The 19,149-nt window shown below is 39.5% G+C and overlaps 1 protein-coding gene across 4 annotated transcripts in view; it reads left to right on the forward strand.

The window, feature by feature from the left end:
* Positions 1 to 15,982: 15,982 nt before the first annotated feature.
* Positions 15,983 to 19,149, forward strand: part of PPP1R13B (protein phosphatase 1 regulatory subunit 13B) — a 60,302-nt gene continuing 57,135 nt past the window's right edge. For all 4 annotated transcript variants that reach the window (XM_059819780.1, XM_059819782.1, XM_059819781.1 and 1 more), the window contains exon 1: positions 15,983 to 16,188. In XM_059819780.1, coding sequence (XP_059675763.1) covers positions 16,063 to 16,188 — 126 coding nt within the window. In that variant the 5' untranslated portion in view covers positions 15,983 to 16,062. The remainder of the gene's footprint in view (positions 16,189 to 19,149) is intronic.

Below are 19,149 nucleotides of genomic sequence, written 5' to 3' on the forward strand. Positions count from 1 at the left end.
ATTTGTGGATACTGTAAGTTGGAATCAGAAGATTTTATAATGGCTGCTCTGTCCCTTGACTGCTAAAAGAGTAGTTCCCAGAAAGATTCTTCTGTTGGAGAGGAGATGTTAATTAATTTACCACACTGCAGAGTTTTAAGTCTTACACTTTGTAAATACTGGATAATTTTTTTTTCTTTCCTCATTTCTATGGGAAAATGGAGATGGGAAGGGATAAGCCAAGTGTTTTGGGTTTTTTTCAAGGGAAGCAGAAATAGGATTAGGAACAGACTTGCATATAAAGTACGTACTTTACCTTTTGAAGACATTTCCTCTTAGTCCACAGTATCCAGTCTGTCTGGTTGCAGCATTGGCTGAACCTGCATCTGCCAAAAGCAGTGCAAGATCAACAAACTTTTATACTAGAGGCGATTATTCCAATAGAGGCATTGCATGGAGGAGCGCCTTCCTTCCCAGCAGCAATTATGTATACCATATTCGCCTGCTTTTCTTTTTGTCAGCATTCCTGCTGTTGCAATGGAAAAGAAATAGTGGGGTAATATTTACAGTATTTTAGTTTTTATTATCAATCACTGAAAACAGGGGAAAGTCAGCTATAAATTACACCTGCAAAGAAGTTATAGATCATCATTTAAGAATGGCTGGCAAAAAAAATCTAACCTGGTTAATGAGAAAGACAGTAATTTTTAAAGAACAAGCGTGACAAAAGGTGCACAATTCCTCTGTTGTTAAAACTGGAATTTCACCACAAATAGTAAGACAAACAGCACATTTCTATTCAGTGCTATTCTTTCGTTCACTAAAGTTCGGTATGAATTTGATGAACTCCCTTTTTATTTCTTAAGATACATAACTATAACATTATATCTATGTATGTGGCACTTATGGACATGGTTTAGTGGTGGACTTGGCAGTGTTAGGTTTACGGTTGGACTCGATGATCTTAAAGGTCTTTTTCCAACCTAAATGATTCTATGATTCTAAATACATTGACAAGGATATGCAATGAAATCTTAAGCATGTATATATTAAGATAATATAAGATTCTATAGCAGATAATTGTATAAATTAATAGGTTACATTTAACATAGAAGCTCGTATTTGAGATTAATATGCTCTTATCAGTTACCCTCAAAGACCCACACAACCAGTATCTAAGCTCCTCTAAAAAACTTCCCAAGTTACCTTTTTTCCCACTCCTAGCTGAAGTCTGTTATGGTGTTCTACAAATAAAGTAACAAAGACTGGAAACCAGTCATTTACAGAAACGGTTGAAACACTGGGTAGGTCATGTATTTTGTAGATTAGGATTTAAGACTCACAGAAATACAGAATCTGTCTAGATTGCATGTGTTGCAGCACTAACATATGGTGATGTTTTGACTTGTAGTTGAGCTTGACTTCTTCCAAGCTGTTAACTTTCATCTTGCTGTTGTAACTCTACAGAATTAGACACCAGAAAATGAAGAAACTAAACCTTACTTTCAAACACGAGACCAAATGCCATAGAGCCTGATGTCAGGGTCCCGGACAGAAACACCTTCTCTCCTGCTGTTAAGGGGAGTTTTGTACATCAAACAGATTTCACAAGTAACGCACGGGTGAAGGGGCGGTAAAACGAGGGAGACGCTGGAGGTAATGTCACTCCAGCCACAAAGAACAACTATGCACCGAGGCGTGTTTCGGTAGACCAAGACAAGCTGTTGGAAAGCCACCACCCCAGCGCACCCGCCTGCCTTAGCTCACAGGCACGGGTTGACACCGTGGCGCGCCCGTCTTCCCCGCACGCCTGGCGGGTCGCCTCTCGCTCCTCCGCGCCCCAGCGCGCAGCTACAGCGGCCGCGCTCCCGGCCCCTCGCCCGCGCAGCGGCTGGGCCGGGCCGGGCCGGGCGGAGCCGCCCCGCCGCCACCGCATTCCCCGCATTCCGGGAGCGGAAAGCACCCAGGGCCGCTGCCCCTTCCTCCACCGCCGGAGCCCGCGGGCAACCGGTCTCGGGCAGCCCGCCCAGACGAGGCAGCGCCCAGCAGGGGCCCGGCCCGGCGGCAGCGCAGCGCAGCGCAGGACACCGGGCCCAGAGCGGGACCGCGGGAAGAACCGGCGGCACGGGGCCCACGCGAAACACGGAGCCGGGGTGGGGCGAGCGAGTCACGGCGGGTCTACGAGGGAAACCACCCCCGGCGTGACAGCGAGAAGAGGACGCGGGACGCGGGCCCCGGCCCCGCACAGCTCCCGCGGTCACGTGCAGCACGGAAGCGCGCACTCGCGCAGCTCCCTCCCCACGCGGGCCGTGCGCGCCCTCCCGCCGCCCCGCCCCCGGCTCTTCCCGCCTCGGCCAATGATGCCGCGGCGGCGGTTAACCCCTGGCTGGGCGGCGCGGGCGGAGCGGAGCAGGAAGCGCTGAGGGAAGGAGGCAGGGAAGGCAGGGAGGCCGCCGCCGCCGCGCTGAGGAGAAGGAGGAGGAGGAGGAGGGGGGCTGCGAGCCCGGCCGCCGTCGCCGCCTTCGCCTCTTCCTTCCTTCCGCGGTGGGGAGCGAGGCGCGCGGAAGGCACCTGTCACAACCGCCGGGGCGAGCGCGGCGTCCCCCACGGTGAGAGGCGGCGGCGGCGGCGGCGGCGGCAGGAGAGGCCCGGCACGGCACGGCGGCAGCCTCGGCGGGGCTGGCTGGGGGACGGCTGCGGAGATGATGCCGGTGAGTGGGAAGGGGCTGAGTTCGCGTCGTCGCCTTCCCGGCCTGGCGCCGCTCTGCCGGGCGGTGGGACGCCTTGCCTTTTCCTGTGGGGCCGGCGGCGGCGGATGGAGTGCGTGGCGCCGCCGTCATCCCCGCCTGTGCCCCGGCCAGCCGGGGCAGAGGGCGACGGTGCTGCGGAGACGCCGTCAGGCTCCCCGCCGGGGGTGGGGCCGCTGGTCACCGCCGTCCCTGGCTTCAGGGGGGACACGACCTACTCCCGCTCCTCCCCTCAGCGAGGGGCTGCCGCCGGCCGAGCCGCTCTCGGCATTGCACCGGCCGTGACAGCTCGAGGGCCGCGTTCCCCCGGGCTCTTCCCTCGCGTCTGCCTGACAGGGCTCCTTCCCCGCCCCCCGGCTCCCTCTTGCGCCCGCGGCAGTTTCGGCGGGGGGCAGCGGGGAGCGCGGGTTCTCCCCGCCCGGGTATCGGCCGGCGGGAGGACCGGCTGCTGGCCGCCGAGGCCCGGTGTGACGCGAGGGTGGGTTTTCTGTGTTTGTGTGAGTGGGTGTGTGTGTGGGGGGGTATGTTTGTTTGGTTTGGTTTTTTTTTTCCTTCCAAACACCGATTCTCTGCCGCCCGGGTGCGGGGAAGGGTTAACCAGTCCCGGGGCAGGCGGCTCCGGCCCTTCGGCCGGTTGTCAGGGGAGTGCAGGCGGCAGCTTCATTTCAGCCTCGCCACCTCTGAGGGAAAGGCGGCCTCCCTCCTCGGTTTCGGTTTCTGCCACCTCTTTTGTGAAAGCCTCGCTTATTTATCGAAGATAAAACCTTCCATTTGCCCGCAAACAACCTTGATTGTCTTCTGTGACAGAATCTCTCTCCGTTTCCTTCCCCTCTCTTTCCCTCCCCCTTTCGCTGTGGACTGATGCAGTGGTCAGAAGAGAGTTGCTCTTGATGACTCTTCGTTTTATGACAGTATCTTCTGAGACTGAGTAATAAACAATTACATTCTTTTTGATGATTTCTTTCAAATTCTAGTTGGTCTCAAAACTGGGTTTATGAGATACTCCATATAAGGGAGCATTTCCCATGTTTTCTCTAATTCCAATAGAAATGAGCTTTTTATTTACAGTTCCCCTGCAGTGTTTGCAGCCTAAGCACTGCAGCAGAATGCTTCTCGGTGAGAATATTAAAGACATCTTTTACAAAATTGCACTGCTCTTAACTTTATTTCACGATTGAGAGGAGGAAATAAATAGCTCAAACTAGATGTAAAATTTCAGATAGAAGAGTACAAGTAGTGTTTAAAAACCAGGTATCATGACAAGCTTTTTAACATGATGTGCTCTTTAACTTTTGACTGCTAGGTACCAAAATGTTCTATTGATACTTTATTAAGAATTTCAGTGCACTAGACACACTAGAAACCAGCAACAAAGTTCACTGAGTTACAGGCTTGTTCTATAAACATATGGATGTTAGCTTGTAAAAACAAAAACAAAGTGACTGTCAGCTTTTTCAGCTTCAATCGCAACTTGGGTTATGCTTTACATTCATAAAATTCTTACTGAAAACCTAGTATGCCAATGACAGGCTAAGTCAGAACAAATGTATTTGCTTCCCATTACTAACCTGTGTGTGGGTTTCGGGCTAATGTCATAACTTCCGTAGTGCAGTGATTGACTTATTATAAAAAGGGGTTTTTTTAACCTATTTGAGTGTTTCTGCCAGTGTATTGTGTTACCTTCATGGTTGTTTAAATGTAGCAGTTGTTTGTGCTTATTGGAAGGTATTAGAAGATTCAGACTTTTTATTATGTTTTTGAAACGTACTTCAAAGCATTTTTAATACTGACAGCTGAATTCTAATAAAAACAAATTACCTTGCTACAATGGTAGTAGTGTTGCAGATTAGAGCTTACTAAGTCTGAATCCTAAAATAATAAATGTTTTACTTTTCTGAAGAGCTTTTAGATGCTGTTACGGACAGTCTGTCATAAGGTAGTCAGAAATATGTATATTTAAATGGACACTGTGACAGTGCCTTTAGTCTTCCAGTTTCTCATCCCAGCTCTTTTATTTCTGGACTGCAAAGATGAAAAAAAACAACCCCATTTACTGGAATAATCAGCATATAATATCAAAATAACGTGAACATATGGCTGTAGAACTGGACCAAATGTTCTGGGGTTTTTTTACTGGAGATTTTGTATTCTGAAAAGGGAAAAGCTAGTGATCTAACTTGTTATGTGAACGAATTCCTTGAATTCATATTCATAGAAGCTTCTTTCCTCCCTAATCCTATTTTGGTTTGTTTGTTTGGTTGGTTGGTTTTTTCTATAATTAACAAAAGTATATAATTGCAAGAGAAGGGACTTTAATACTACTAGACTTGAACTGTTGTAACAAGTGGGTATCACTACCGTTTTATGTCAACAAATTAAAATGAAATATTATCAAACTTTTCTAGTTTCTTATGACTTGCATTTATCAGATTAGAAGCAATTAATTGAGGACATTTTTGGATTGGTAATTTTTTTACATTCTGTACAACCATTTTTAAGAACGAAGTCATATCTGAAGCATAGAAAATTGAATGATCTGTGTTTTGCCAGCAGTGATTCTCCCCCCCTCCCCCCCCCCCCCCCGGGGAATAGAGTTGCTTCTGAGAGGTTTTTTTCTTTTGTGACCAGGATACCTCCTTCTCTGTTATTTAACATCTTTTCCCTATAAATTCATATTGCTTATTCTACTTTATTTTTGAAAAATATAAAAAAAACTATATTCTGGGTCCTCAACATAGTGGGCTTCAAGAAATAATAATGATGTGGACTGCATTTTTCTTGCCCGTTGTTTTTTGCTTTGCTGACAAGGCATATCCATCATAAACTCTTCCATTGCCTTCAGGATATAAGGGCTATGTGTATGATGAGCTTATGATGCTATACTGAGTATCATGTCTACTAAGGAAGTTACTAAAAGAGTTGCTGTAAGTATACCTTGAATAGAGTGACGGGTTTTTAATTGAAAAAAGGTTGGTATTTATTGCATCCTTAGGTGTGGGTTTGCACATTTTATTCGATGTGATAGCCTTTCAAACAGGAAATCTTTTGGGTTAGAACAGCCATGGTTGTATTTTGTTTGCAGAAATATTGTGGATGTAGCTCCTCTTTCAGCAACATAATCTATAACCTGTTTGGAGGAGCCTAAATATCTCTCCTTGCCCCCCCCCCCCGCCTTTTTTTTTTCCTTTTATTCTGCCCCAGAAGGGGTTTTTTGGTGGGACTTCAGATTTTGTTTTTGGAAGAGTGTTGGAAGTTTTTCCTTAAAGAATGCAATTAATGCTTTTTCTTCTTGGATGACAGTTCCAGAATTGCCTCTGCTGACAAATATTAGCCATATTCCTTGGACACTAGGGTGCAGATAAGGAAAAGCCACTTGCAAGGAGCACTGTTTTCCTACTTAAGAAGAGATACAGTGGAAGAAGGAACTGCTATAGTTGAGAAGTATATAACACTTCCTATTTCTTATCTAAATTTTGGGTATTATTCTTCTACAGCATATGTGAGGTAACACATCATATCAAAGGCGTAGAACTATGTAGAGTCTCTACACCACCAATAAGGTGGTAGGAGACGTGATGGGGCATGCTGTGTAAAAAAAAAACAAAAAAAACCCCCAACAAACAAACAAAAAACCCCAAAAAAACAACCAACCAAACAAAAAAATTGTGATGGACTGAATCTCTTAGGAGGAATAGTTAGTATTGCATATTCACCTAGCACCTGTTGCTGCAGAGCTTTTCTGATTTTGCCTTTAACTTAATTGGGAGAAATGAGTATCAGTGAGGCCACAGCCAGCATTCACATTTGTGAACGCATCTAGGAGGAACCTTATGGGACTTTGCACGAGGCTTAGAGTCACAGACTTGTTGGATGCGTCTATTTTTATGTGTAAGATTGGGTGGTGAGAGTGAAAGATTTGGGGAGTGTTTAGTGATTTCTTTTTTTTTGCCTAGTTAATTTTGTGTGACGCCACAAGTCTTCTCCAAAGATGACCATGACTGATGTGTATTTTATGTTAGACTGGACAATATACAAGTGGATCTCAAGTATTACAATGTGCATTAATATCTTCTTAATTGCTACATATGTTCCTGACCTATGAAGACAGATAACATGATTGATAAAACACAAACTAAAGATGGATATCCGCAGTAGTTAGTTTTGAATTAAGCTATGTTCCAGGTGAATTAAGAAAAATGGGTTTTTGTTGGTTTGGGTTTGTTTTGTTGCTTTTTGTTTTTTTTTTTTTTTTTTCAAATACACACTTGTCATGTATCCAGTCTAAAACCTTTCCCAAAAAGTCCAACGTGGGCATTGCTTATTCCAAATTTAAAATCAAAATATTTTCAAATCAGTGTATGATGTTCTCTTCCCTTAGTAATACGATGCTATGTTGTAAAAGTCTACAGGAAGATGTGTCACTTTAATAGACTTAAACTAGTATTAGGAATTTTCAGTGATGTTGAGATAAAATATATTGCAGTTAATTCAGAGCTGTATAGTTACCAGCAATACTGATATTATCCTTGTTTGCTAAATAAATCTGAACTGACTGTAGGGAGTAATGTTTAAACATTCAGGGTGTTTTTAGATCTATTTTTTTTGTCCTTAAAAGCTGGAGGCAGCTTCAGAAATAAAAAATAATTGTTGAGACATGTTTGTCTGAATTAAATGCTTAGTATTACCATACATTAATTACTAGCACAGGATAGCTCAAAATACTTTACTCTAACTGAATATGCTAGCCTGGGATATAGGAGATTAATTCTTGGGCTTGTGTCAGACCCCAGCAAAGTGAGATTTTGTTTTGGGGTTTTTTTTCCTTAAATTGGAAAATGGTATTATTAGGTGGTTTCATAAATCTTTAAAATCTTTCTTCACTTCTCTTACGAACAGCTTTTATGAACAGCTTTTCCATCAGTCTTGAATCCTGTGTCCTACTGATCTTAAGTTATAAGATTTTAAAGTAAATAAATATTATAAAATATTTATTTTAACACTACAGGTTGGTACATTTTTCTGGTAGTTTGGAAATCTGTCATTAGAATCAATTAAACTTGGAAGCATGTAATAATCTCTAATGTATTAGGCAACATATCCATGGAATGTACTCAATGTTTTGAGCTTCTCAAAGCAATTTTTTTATGACAGACAATAATAGAATTATATTGTGCAATAATAGTCACCATCCTTCAGAAGTAGGTTTGTGTGTCAAAAGCAACAATGCTACCAGGAGCACAAAGCGTAAATTGTCTAATAATTCAAAGGACAAGCAAGAATATGAACTGCTTAGTGGAGGAAAAGAATTGTTTTGAACATCAATTTTCAGTCACTTTACCTAGATTTTAAGTCACTCTATCTGTTTTCTGAAGTCACGCTTAGAAGCAAGTACGTGTAATCTTGCTTGTATCGGGGAGTGCAGGTTATCATTATGGTGCAGTAGGATGTTGGAGCAACTGAATTCCTTTCAGGGCTGAGGTTTCACAAAAGGGATGAGCTGGGTTAACCATTTCCTGTGGCTGGTGGAAGAGGCTGTTTCCTCTTCCTTGCTGCTCATTCCCACCATTTGCGTTGAATGGTCTGCACTGCTTGTCTCAGTAAACTGATCCAGGTCACTAAAATGTAAAAAATAGTTGTATCCAAAGAATGCTGAAGAGAAATAAGTAAATGCACATATATACATATATATACATATATATGTATGTATATTTTGCGAGGCTAGTGCATTAAATCAGCTTACATTGTGACTATTGTATTGTTCATGCTGGTACAGGAGGGAGCAGACGTCTTGGCTGAGATTGATGATGGAGAAGGGGATAGGCAAGTGGAATCTCTGCCTTTCAGTATTTTTGTTTATTCAATTTAGTTTATTGTGGAGTTGTATCCCAGGGAACATATTTTGAATTTCGTTCTCTGGCTATTTAGCAGGTGGGTAGACCAGTGAAATGAACCTAAAGATGTCTGCAGTGCAGTAACTTTGTTACTTTGGAGATAAGTTATGGTTTCACCAGTTTTCACATCTTTACTGGGTATCCGGTAACACTTTACATTTTCCCTAAAGCAGAAGAAAGTAAGGAATTTTTTTTTTTTTTGTAAAATGTGTGGTCTTTGAGGAAGTCTTGAGAAACGCGTATAAAGTTGGGACCAAAAAAAAGGAAAACCAATAAAACTTAAGTGGTAGTTGTTAGTCTGCCATCATTTTTTCCCCCCACTTTGCAGTATTGCATTCCTTCTGGTTTCTGCCCATTATTTCCTTATCCTTTAAGATTCATAGTGTAATTTAGCCTAGTTCTTCAGTAGTAGAAGTACAATTAAGATTTTTTAGTTTCCAATTCATTGCTTTGCTTAGCAGAAGTTCATGTATTTACCTGTGAAGAGACTAGCTATAAAACTGTTTTATTTAAGGAATTCCAACTTCAGCAGGAAGCAATATAATCTAAACTTGCATATGTTGCAGACACTGTATTTAACCTCTGTATCCTTATGTCTACTTCAAGTTTGACAAAAGGATTTCAGTTTTCACATAACTAAACTATTGTTTATAAATTGAGAATGGAGGAAACTGAGGCTTCAGTTTTGTGTAGGTGAAATTGATGTAACTGCAGGGGCTGCTGTAGTTCGGCCTACCTGCTGCCCCCTCTCTTGTATTGGCTCTGTTATTTATCTGAATCTGTGCTGAGCTGTTTCAGTATGTGAACTCAGCAGGAAGTTGTTTGCCCTTTTTTTTTTCTTTTCTTTTTTTCCTCCCACCCGCCCCGCCCGTCCCCCCCCCCCCCCCCCCCCCTACTTTTCTGCCAGCTGAGCACACTGAAACCAACTCAGTGCTGGGTCAGATAAGCACTGGAACCAGCAGGAGGAAGGGCAGAAATGCATAGGTTGCAGGAAGGATGCAATCAGTTTTATCAGTTCAGGTTGTTGGGATTTTTCGGCCTGAAACAACTCCATGGTAGTGAATGAATATGGTAAGATATATCTAGATGATTTTGGTATGTAATCCATGTCCCAAGTGGCCAAGAAGAGTAACTTCCCTGCTCTCTGAAATCAAAACAAGAAGACAGTGCAGTGCCCAAGGTGTCTGCCAGCCTGATCTAGGAGAATTTTTCCAATCCTAAATCCCATGGGTTGACCCCATGCACATAAGCACAATGCATTGACTAGCATCTGAATTAATTCTGTGTTCTACTCTCCTGGGAGCCAATTTTTGACAGATTGAGACCAACAAGCCTTGCTCTCCCAAAAACCAGAATGTATCTGTCCAGATCTAAAAAGGTGAATAGCTAAGAGCTGTTGTAAGTTACAGTATTAGATGGAAAAAGCAGTAGGCAGGGCTGTGTTATTAATATGTGGAGAAAAGTATTGCCTGCATTGCTTTTTGATACTTAAAGGGAAAGAAACAGGGCGGTTTGAGACTAGCAAAGTTTACCATAGCCATTAAGTACAAGCTTACCTGCATATAAATTTTTTTTTTTTATTTTTCAAAGAAGCTCAGTTAAGTGTTAGTTTAGAGTAACAGGTACAGTTTAAGTTGACAAGATACACTTTGAATGCATGTTTGCATGAGAAAATCCTTTTCTAATTCTGTTTCCTAATGCAATTTGTCTAATTTATGATTCAAGACAGTGCTGCACCTGTTGGCATTCTTAATCCTGTTCTGAAGGTGATACTTTCAACATAGTTCAACCTCCTTTTTTCTACACCCCTCCCTCCACTACTTTTAAAAAAACAGGTTTCAGAAAGTGTATCTGGCTGTCTTGTAAAATCTTAACCGGAGTATTGGTCAAAACCTGACCTGAATCTAGCCCATCTAGCCAAAGACAGGGGTTTTCAAATTATTTAAATTCAAAACATTGTCATAATATTTCTTCAATAAATGTTACTAATACATCAATCACTTCCTTTGAAAAGGTATGTCAGGAGAGGATATTTGTACATTCTTATGGTATAATTGATGTCTGTAAAATGGTTTGCAGGCTGTTAGCATTTTGTACAGAGAAGAATGGTAGCCAGAGCATATACAGTGTAATGATGTGGGTAGCATAGGAAAGTAGTATCTTTAATGAGTTTAAACAGTTCAACTAGTGATTACTTGCCTGAAACTGTAAGTTACCCACTGACGGCTCAGCTAATTTATTTTTTGGGCACCTGAGAAACTACTAGCCATCTATGAACCGACAGCCGCTTCTTACAAATCCTGTAAGATAATTTTTATCATACATGGGTATGTTAGATACTTAGCTTAGTGAAATATATGCTTAGAAATAGTCAAACAGGGTCCTTAGCGTTCAACTTGCCATTCAGATACATCGACAGAGAAGTGATTAGATTTTCCTGCCTTGTATTTAAAAACAGTAAGTTGTTGGAAGTGAAATTTTGGATGATTCTGTAGGCTAATGAATGGGTTAATTACTTTCAGGCTCCAAACAGTTGGACTGTATGTACACTTCAGGAGACTACTGAATTCTTGAAATAGTGTCTTATAAAAATAAACTATGAAACTCATCTCTGTATGCAGCTTAATCTCTGCATGCAGCTCTGAATGTCTCAGCATGCCTGATGCTTAATTTCCTTACGTACTGGTTTACTATCCCAAGTTATATAAATTTCAGAAAATTTAAGCTGCAAGTCTGAATCATGTACTTCTGATAGTGGAAAAAGATCTGTAATGGTTGACCTCCTTTACACTTCTAAATCATGTCAAGATCAATGCAATTATTTTAAAATCATATCCTATGGATTGGTCTCTGTTCTAGCCCTTGTCACTTGGAAATGTTTTCAGTCCTTTTTCTGACTAGCTTCATGGTGTACTAACACTGCAGGGTATTTACCATTTTATTGTCATTTATCACCACTTCAGCAAGAGCTTGTTTGGTGTGGGAATATGCTATAAAAATCCAAGATTTATACTGAAAAAAAATCAGTTTCAAGGTTGTTGCTTGCAGTTCCCCCCCACCCCGCCACCAAATTCCTGACTGCAGCACTTTATTTTTACTTGTTTTTTTTTCAGATGGTGGAGAGCAATAGTATTTGGTTTTGTAGCACTGATAGGAGGTAAAGTGGTGAAGGAAGTTTAAATGGGTTTAAACTCTGAATTATAAACCTCTGTTTACCCAAGTGTGATTTTTGGGGTCCAACTCAAATACTTACATTGGAATAATTTAATTTATGTGTCAAGCAGTGTGCTTTTGCTCATTTTTAGCTGAACATAAAGAACTTTTGAACTTGATTTACCTTCACATTTACCAACCTTTAGACTGCTTTGATATCCTTTTTATAGTAGATTTTTTGTACTTACAGTACAAAATTGTAGTCTGGAAAATCACTTTAAGGGACATAAAAGACACACTAAATCAGAGGATTTACTGTACAGTGTTTCTAATATGGTATTTTTATGTTTCTGGGTGTTTTATAACATTCAACCTAACAAATCTTTGTGATTTGAGTCTTCAACACATTACTGGATTACCCCCATTTACTGCTGCTCCCTTCCTCCAGTCATCTGAAGCTACCAAATACTGCTCAGTTCTCTCTTAGAGTTTTGAAGAACTGAGAAGCCTGGGCACAAAATTACAAGTAAGCTTGATCTGGAGTGTGCATGTACTTGCCTGTATCTTTTCAGAAGCAGGAAAAAGCTTTTGGTCAGCTTTTTCTTATTATCTCACAAATGATACAGAAATTTTTCAAGCAGTGAGGTCTCAACAGGCTCTTTTCTTCCAGTGCTCAGGGATAAGAATGTTCTGATTGTGTCTGAATTTCTTTATAAACCTTTTGTCTTCCTTTGCCCACCTGAAGTGGGGACCAAAGTCATTTAGTCATCCTCCTTGTTCTGTTAAGTATTGCAGTTTCCTTGTGAGAAAAGATGTCTTCAAATATGTGAAAGAATGCAAAAATGTGAATGTTGTCATGTAGCTATGTATGTTTTTAATATATTAGTGTCTGTAGTTATACTGGAATAAACAGTCTGATATGCTGGGGACTTAGGGATACTACTGTGTTTCTAATGTCGTTTGGAGAGCAATTGGTAAAATCCCTTGCATACACCCCACCTCCATACCACCACCCCCTAGAAAAGAGCATGCTAAGCGCAATTTCTGTTTCGAATGTATATATTTGAATGTATGTATTTGACATGTTTAAATTAAATTATTTTTAACTTTTATTTTCTTTACTCTTTGATTGGAAAAAGGAAACACGCTCACCACAAATTATACTCTGCACAGGTATTGAGCTTAGAGTTGTTATTGTGTAATAGAACATCACATTTTTTACCTCAGAGAACTAGACTGAAGAAATCCATAAACTTAGTTGTCAGTTTACCTAAGTGGAAGTGATAAGTAAACCTAGGTAACTGTCTCATTAAGTATTACTAATCTAGAACATTACAATCACCTGTGAAAAATTTGATGGGGGTTTTTTGGCGTGGTGCTTTGGAGGGGTTTTGTTTTGGATTTTTGGTTTGGTTTTTTTTTTTACTTTTCCCAGTATGATCAATGGATTTTTGATTGATCCTACTGGAGAAAGAGAATGTATAGAAAGCAAACAAGCTGGTTTTCTTTTAATCTTTATCTTGTATGCAAATTCTAATAAGTTAATTTTCATCTGGAAGTAATCTTGTGTCTGTTTAAATTAATTTTTCACAAATGTGGAAAAGCTTAGCTTAGAGAGCCTCTGTGCAATTGTACACATTTGGAGTTATGCATGTTCAAAATTAAAAATTGGTATATTTGCATATAAGGCATTTACAATATAGCTTATACCGGAGGAGGAGGAGAGAAGTGAAAATAGTGAGAGGGTAAGATAGGGTGGCAAAGTGGACCAAAGTTATTTTAACAAATAAGCCTTAATTAAAAGTTAGTGATACCCTGCATGCAGTGTGGTATTTTATTCCTTATGAACTCTTGCTTTTCTTTTTACTTGTCCATTATTTCTCTGTGTATTCTTAGTTGCTCCAATCCACCAATTTTAATCTATAGCTTTATGTTAAGTAATTTTCCATTTTGTGTAGATACTTGATGTAAAGTTGTGTACATTTTAGGGAATTACATTTTCAGGTTTACTTTATATTCTTTTTCCTACATCATTCCATGTGGTTTTCCGAGGTCATGAGTGTCCTCATGTTAAAAATGCTTTAGTAGGATCATAGACTACTTTCCTACTGAGTGATTTACATAATCTGCAGATACATAGTTTTTTACTGATTATGAGCTTTGTCACACAGGGCAAGTCCTTTTGGATCTTACATGGTTTTTACATTTAATACAGGATCATAACTTACGTCTATGAAATACTGCATGTACCTTATCTCCTTCATTTAGAACATTCAAAACCTCTTTACATTTTTGGGTGGAAAATCTCCTTGTTTCTTTAATTTAGGATTTTGAGGCTGATAGTATATTAAGCAACCAGAGGTTGTGGTATCCTTATCTCTCTACATATATACTAAATTTATATTTACCTACCTAAAGTAACAGTTATAAATCAGTCAGCCAAATAACTGCACTGGATCAGATACTCAAGGTGGAGACAATACATCTACAGACTATATAAAAGTAAGGGGCTACACTGCGCTTGTATTGTTTTTATTATTTATTTTATTTAACAAAGTACACACAGGTGTTTTCAGTTATCTCAGAAGGGAGGATGACAGGATAAGAGGGAAGTTCAGTGACACATATGTTAGTTCATATTCTTCTTTTGAAAGAACCCAATTATCCAATAGGGATGGCAGGCTTTAGAGTTGGACTGTCCCATATACTTCTGGTCTGCATGTGTATGTCATGCCTTCCTATTGCAAGTAAGTCTTTTATAAGTTTTGGGGGTTTGTTGAGAAGAATTCAGCCAGTAGCCATAGCTGGAGGAGTGGCACAATATGTGTTAATAGAGGCGCAGCTTTTCCTCTCAAATATTTATTCATGTGATACAGTTTGTTCTTCTGGCGGATAAAGATACAATCTGGTTTTGGAGAACAACCAGATTAGATTTTTCCATCCTTCCCAAAGCAAAACAACCCTTCCCTTTTAAGAAATATCCTCCAGTTTCTCATCTGTTTAAAATTCTCTCAGTTGCTAACAGGTTAATTTTTTTTAAGTTACAGCATTTTATAAGTCTAAAATGATTCTACCAATTATTTTCTCAATAAACCTCTCAATGTGATACATTTTTGCTGAGGAGGAAGGAATACTGCATGGGATCAGAATTTGTTACCGACAAAATGCATTAGCGGAGGACAGTACTATTTCTGAATGTTGAAGCAGGCTAAATACAGTATCTTACTAGCTTTTTCTTCTCTGCCACTGCTTGTAGAGAAGGGTAATGTAACAATTCTGTGGCTCACAAATGAAGCTGAGAACCCCTTACTTTTCCCTTCTTGCAGTTAATGCGTAAGGTGCTACGCAGAAAATGTAGCTCATAGCTCTAAGAGGTGGATTGTTCAAGTTCTGTTGATCTTTCATAGCATGGGTTGGATTGTTTTGTTTTGTCTTTTTTTTTTTTTTAACCCCCTTGGGTCACTTGCTCACTCTCTCCATTTTCACTATTAAGGGAATGAATCAGGCTGGAGAATATACTTTACTCCCGCAATTGTAGCGTTAAGAGCTGAATGCACTGGTGGTGCCATCTCTGTCTGTTCCCCACTCTGGATCCTGTATAGTGTTGACAGGAATGATGATAAACATTTGCTGTCCCTTGACATGAAGAGGCAATCAGAAACATAGTTTACCATTTTATGCTTGAATTATGTCCAGCAAGAAGATAGACTTTGCCAAGAATGGAGTAGTGCTTGAGCTATAGTATTTTTAGACATAAATACATTTGTTGTTGTTGTTTGGTTTGTTTTTAAGCTGGTTGGTCTTTTTAAAACATTTTCCTGATTTAAGAAAATGTGTCATGTAAATGTCTTGTGATAGCTGTTAGGATCATTTGCTCTTGGAACTTCTCATATCAATGCCCCCTTCAACAGGAAAATCACTTCTGTCTCTTTTGAGACAGTCAGAGCCTTATATGTAAATTTATTTAAGATGAATACTTACTGTTTGTCATTATTACAATAGCAAACAAAGCTTACTATTGCACAGTGAGAGGATAGCAGAACTCCCCTACTGCAACCTTGCCTAATTAGGTGAAACTTGATCTAGCCTATCTTGTTCCTGTCACAACTGTGGCCTGTCTTGTTTCTTTAGAACATCTTATCACTGCTCGTCATTACTGCTTGAATTCATATGCCAGTAGAACAAAAATACTCCATTTAAGTAGTTTTTCACTGTAGTTGTTGCACAGAAACTGCTCTTAGGTTTTAGCTCTTCACAGTATTTTATATTCACTACTATTTACAACTGTCCACATGAAGAATATTTTAAGGATGGTTCTTCAGAATATTATAAAAACATCAAAAGAGAAATCTTGGCTACCAGAAAAGGCTGGACTTAACTCTAAAAACTGGACAAAGGACAGAATTATAAAAAAGAAGGTGGGTTTACTTTGCTTTTTTGTTTATTTGCTGTAAAATTAAGCATTTTGGGATTTCTTTTTGTAAAACCAAACAGTGTATCCTTATAATGGATTAGAGTGTGTGTATGTGGGATTTTTACTTGAAGATCAGAGATTATTGCCTTATATGGGTTTCTTCTGTAGATGAAATGTCTGAAATTTTTAATTTTACCTTGCATAAGTTGCTTGATTTTTAAAATTATTATTATTTGTTTGTTTTGATTCAGCCAAAGTGGAGATCTGAGAGTAAAACAGAACAGCTTTTAATTTTTAAATCTGCCATTTAAAAACTAAAGAAATGCACTGGAAAGAGTTATTTTCTATTATGTGCAATTTCCACTCTGATGGAAGGAAAACTCTGCAGACTGCCTGTTGAATCCCAAAGGATGTATTCATTTTTCACTTTTTATATTTTTGCCAAGCCCCAGATAACATTACATCTAAGATTGAATGGTTGGTATTCCCTGAAAGCAATACACTAAACAATCAGTATTTTGTTAATACTTTCCGCTCAGTGGGAGAAAGCTGTGGCAGTCCCTTTTTGTTTTGCTCTGTTGAAAACAAGAGGAAAGAGTAGTGCTGATTCCAGTTGCAACATTACATACGGGTGTGTGTTTGTAGATTTCATAAAAGTCGTTCCTTGTTTGTAAAATGAAAAAATGATGTTCAGTCCTGCAAATCACCTTTATTAATTGACAAAACCACAACGTCTTTAGTAAAACTACTATGTTAGTTGATTGGTTTTGTTTTGTGGTTTTGCTTTTTTTTTTTTTGGTAGTTTTCTTTTTGTTTTTGTTGAAAAGTTGTAAATGAAAAGACATAAATGTCTGTCTTTGTATCCTATACTTTTTTGATGAGGTTATTTTCAATGCAGTAGGTAGGTCAGGCTTTTCTGGAATTCAGTGGATTTTGGATGACTTTGCTGTAGCTGTTGACAAGGTCGAACACAAGACTGGAGAAACATCAGCACCTCCCTTTCCTTAGCCTTGGCCAAAATATTTTTAATAATTTGAGAACATTCAGTTCTGTGATACAAATTCTGTGGGACACTTTTGTTGCATGTGGATTTTTAAGACTACGTTGTCTTTCAGGAAAATTAACCCAAAACCTCATGCTTAACCCTGCTCTTCAGCTTTGTCTTGCGTTGTCAGAATGAACTTTCTTTCAAGGTAAATTACAGTATTGCTAATCCCAATATGCAAAAACTTTGGCTAGGGTTTCTCCCCATACCCCTCACCCAATAAAAGTAAAATACCAAATTTTTTGTCTTTTTTATCTGTCATCTGGTTCTTGAGTCTTTGAGGGGGTGTCCTGTTTTGTAGGGTTGGAGGTTTTAGGGGGGTTTGTTTGTGTGGTGTATGGTTCTTTGATTTGGGTTTCTGCATGGTTTTTTTTTTTTTTTTTTTTTTTTTTTTTTTTTTTTTTTTTTTTTAAACCTTTCATTTGGTGAATATGACTTTTTTTCCTGACTGGAAAGCTGAGATTCTTATGTAATAAAAAGATCTCTCAAGCTGAATCATCTTCGATTCATTTAGTTTTGGTTTTAATTTATTGCCAGCTTACCTGCGTTTACTGCAAATTTTACAGAACTACAGTTGCGTTGTTCTTCAGCAACGTGTCTTCTATAATGATTTGGAAAGTAAAATGTTTAATAGGATTTTTTAACATAATATTCATACCTCATCAACTGATGAAATGGGCAGTTAATATTTTAGGACTCTTGTTTCAAGCTTGTCATGCATTTGATGTATGACGTGCTGCTTACCTTGACATATGAAAGATTTAGACCTCTGAACATTAGCACTAAGTTGTGTTTGTGATCTTGTACAACCACATCAGATGAGATGCGGTTGTAGTGCCACAGTGATTCCTCCCTCTTTTTCCTTGGGGGCTATGGGGCCACACCTGATGCTGTACTGGGGGGCCCCCCTTAACTCTCTGAACCATTTGATTTGGAGGACCCTGGGTGGGAGATAAGAAGAATAGTAGAAATGTGGACATCATGTTTATATTTTATCAAAATAGAGCTTTCAGAGTTTATGGACAAATGGACTTCAGGAAAGATGACTGCACCAATGTAGCTATTGTTTTGATCTGGAGTCTTGCCGTCCCCTGAACTTCTGACTTTTCTTTCGTGTTACTAGTGTTCCATGCTTTTGCAAATGCAGCATCTGCTGCAGTTTTCTAAAAAGAGTTTGGCAAGAATCCATTGTTTAAGGAATTCTCATATTAATAAGCCTAAACAACTATTAATATATTTAGTTATAGCAGGGTTATTTGCTAGTTTCTTAAATAGATTAGCAATTTCTTTTACTTTCTTATTTAATAATCAGCACAAGATTGATGTGCCTGCTGATTTTGATTTTTTTCTTTTTCCAAGGTGCTCTACATAAATCTCATTGAAATTAGGCAGGCAGTACTAGATGAGGTTTGTCATCCTAAGATTCAAAGACAAAAAATATTCTGAAAGATAAAAAAGAGTATCCTTAACAAAGCCAGCAAGTGTCAGAAAAACTCTGGGACTTCTTCAGAGCTGCTTGATTTGAAGATCAGTCTTCTGTTCTTGGTTGATAGATGGCAAAGACTCATTTACAATAGTCCTATAACAAATCAGGGAATACTAATTTGCAAGGTGAGAATACTTACTTTTATGTATTGAATTGTCATGAACCTTGTAAGTGGTTTAGGAAGTCCGGCATCAGCTGATTAGAGCAGAGAGTCTTTCAAGAAGAATTTCCAACTTCCACCTTTTAATAATAGTTGTGTATATCATGAAAGATAGCATATGGCCCGCAGTCTTTTAAACAGTGGAACAAAACAAAATTTCCAAGCCTTGTTCTGGAAAAAATAAACATCTCTCCATTTGTAATGTATGTTGCCTAACGGAGAAATGTGCTCAGCAAGAACTTGTCAGTGTACCTAGTATTATCCCTGCATTCTC

The sequence above is a fragment of the Gavia stellata genome, chromosome 7, assembly GCF_030936135.1.
Source record: "Gavia stellata isolate bGavSte3 chromosome 7, bGavSte3.hap2, whole genome shotgun sequence".
NCBI lineage: Eukaryota > Metazoa > Chordata > Aves > Gaviiformes > Gaviidae > Gavia > Gavia stellata.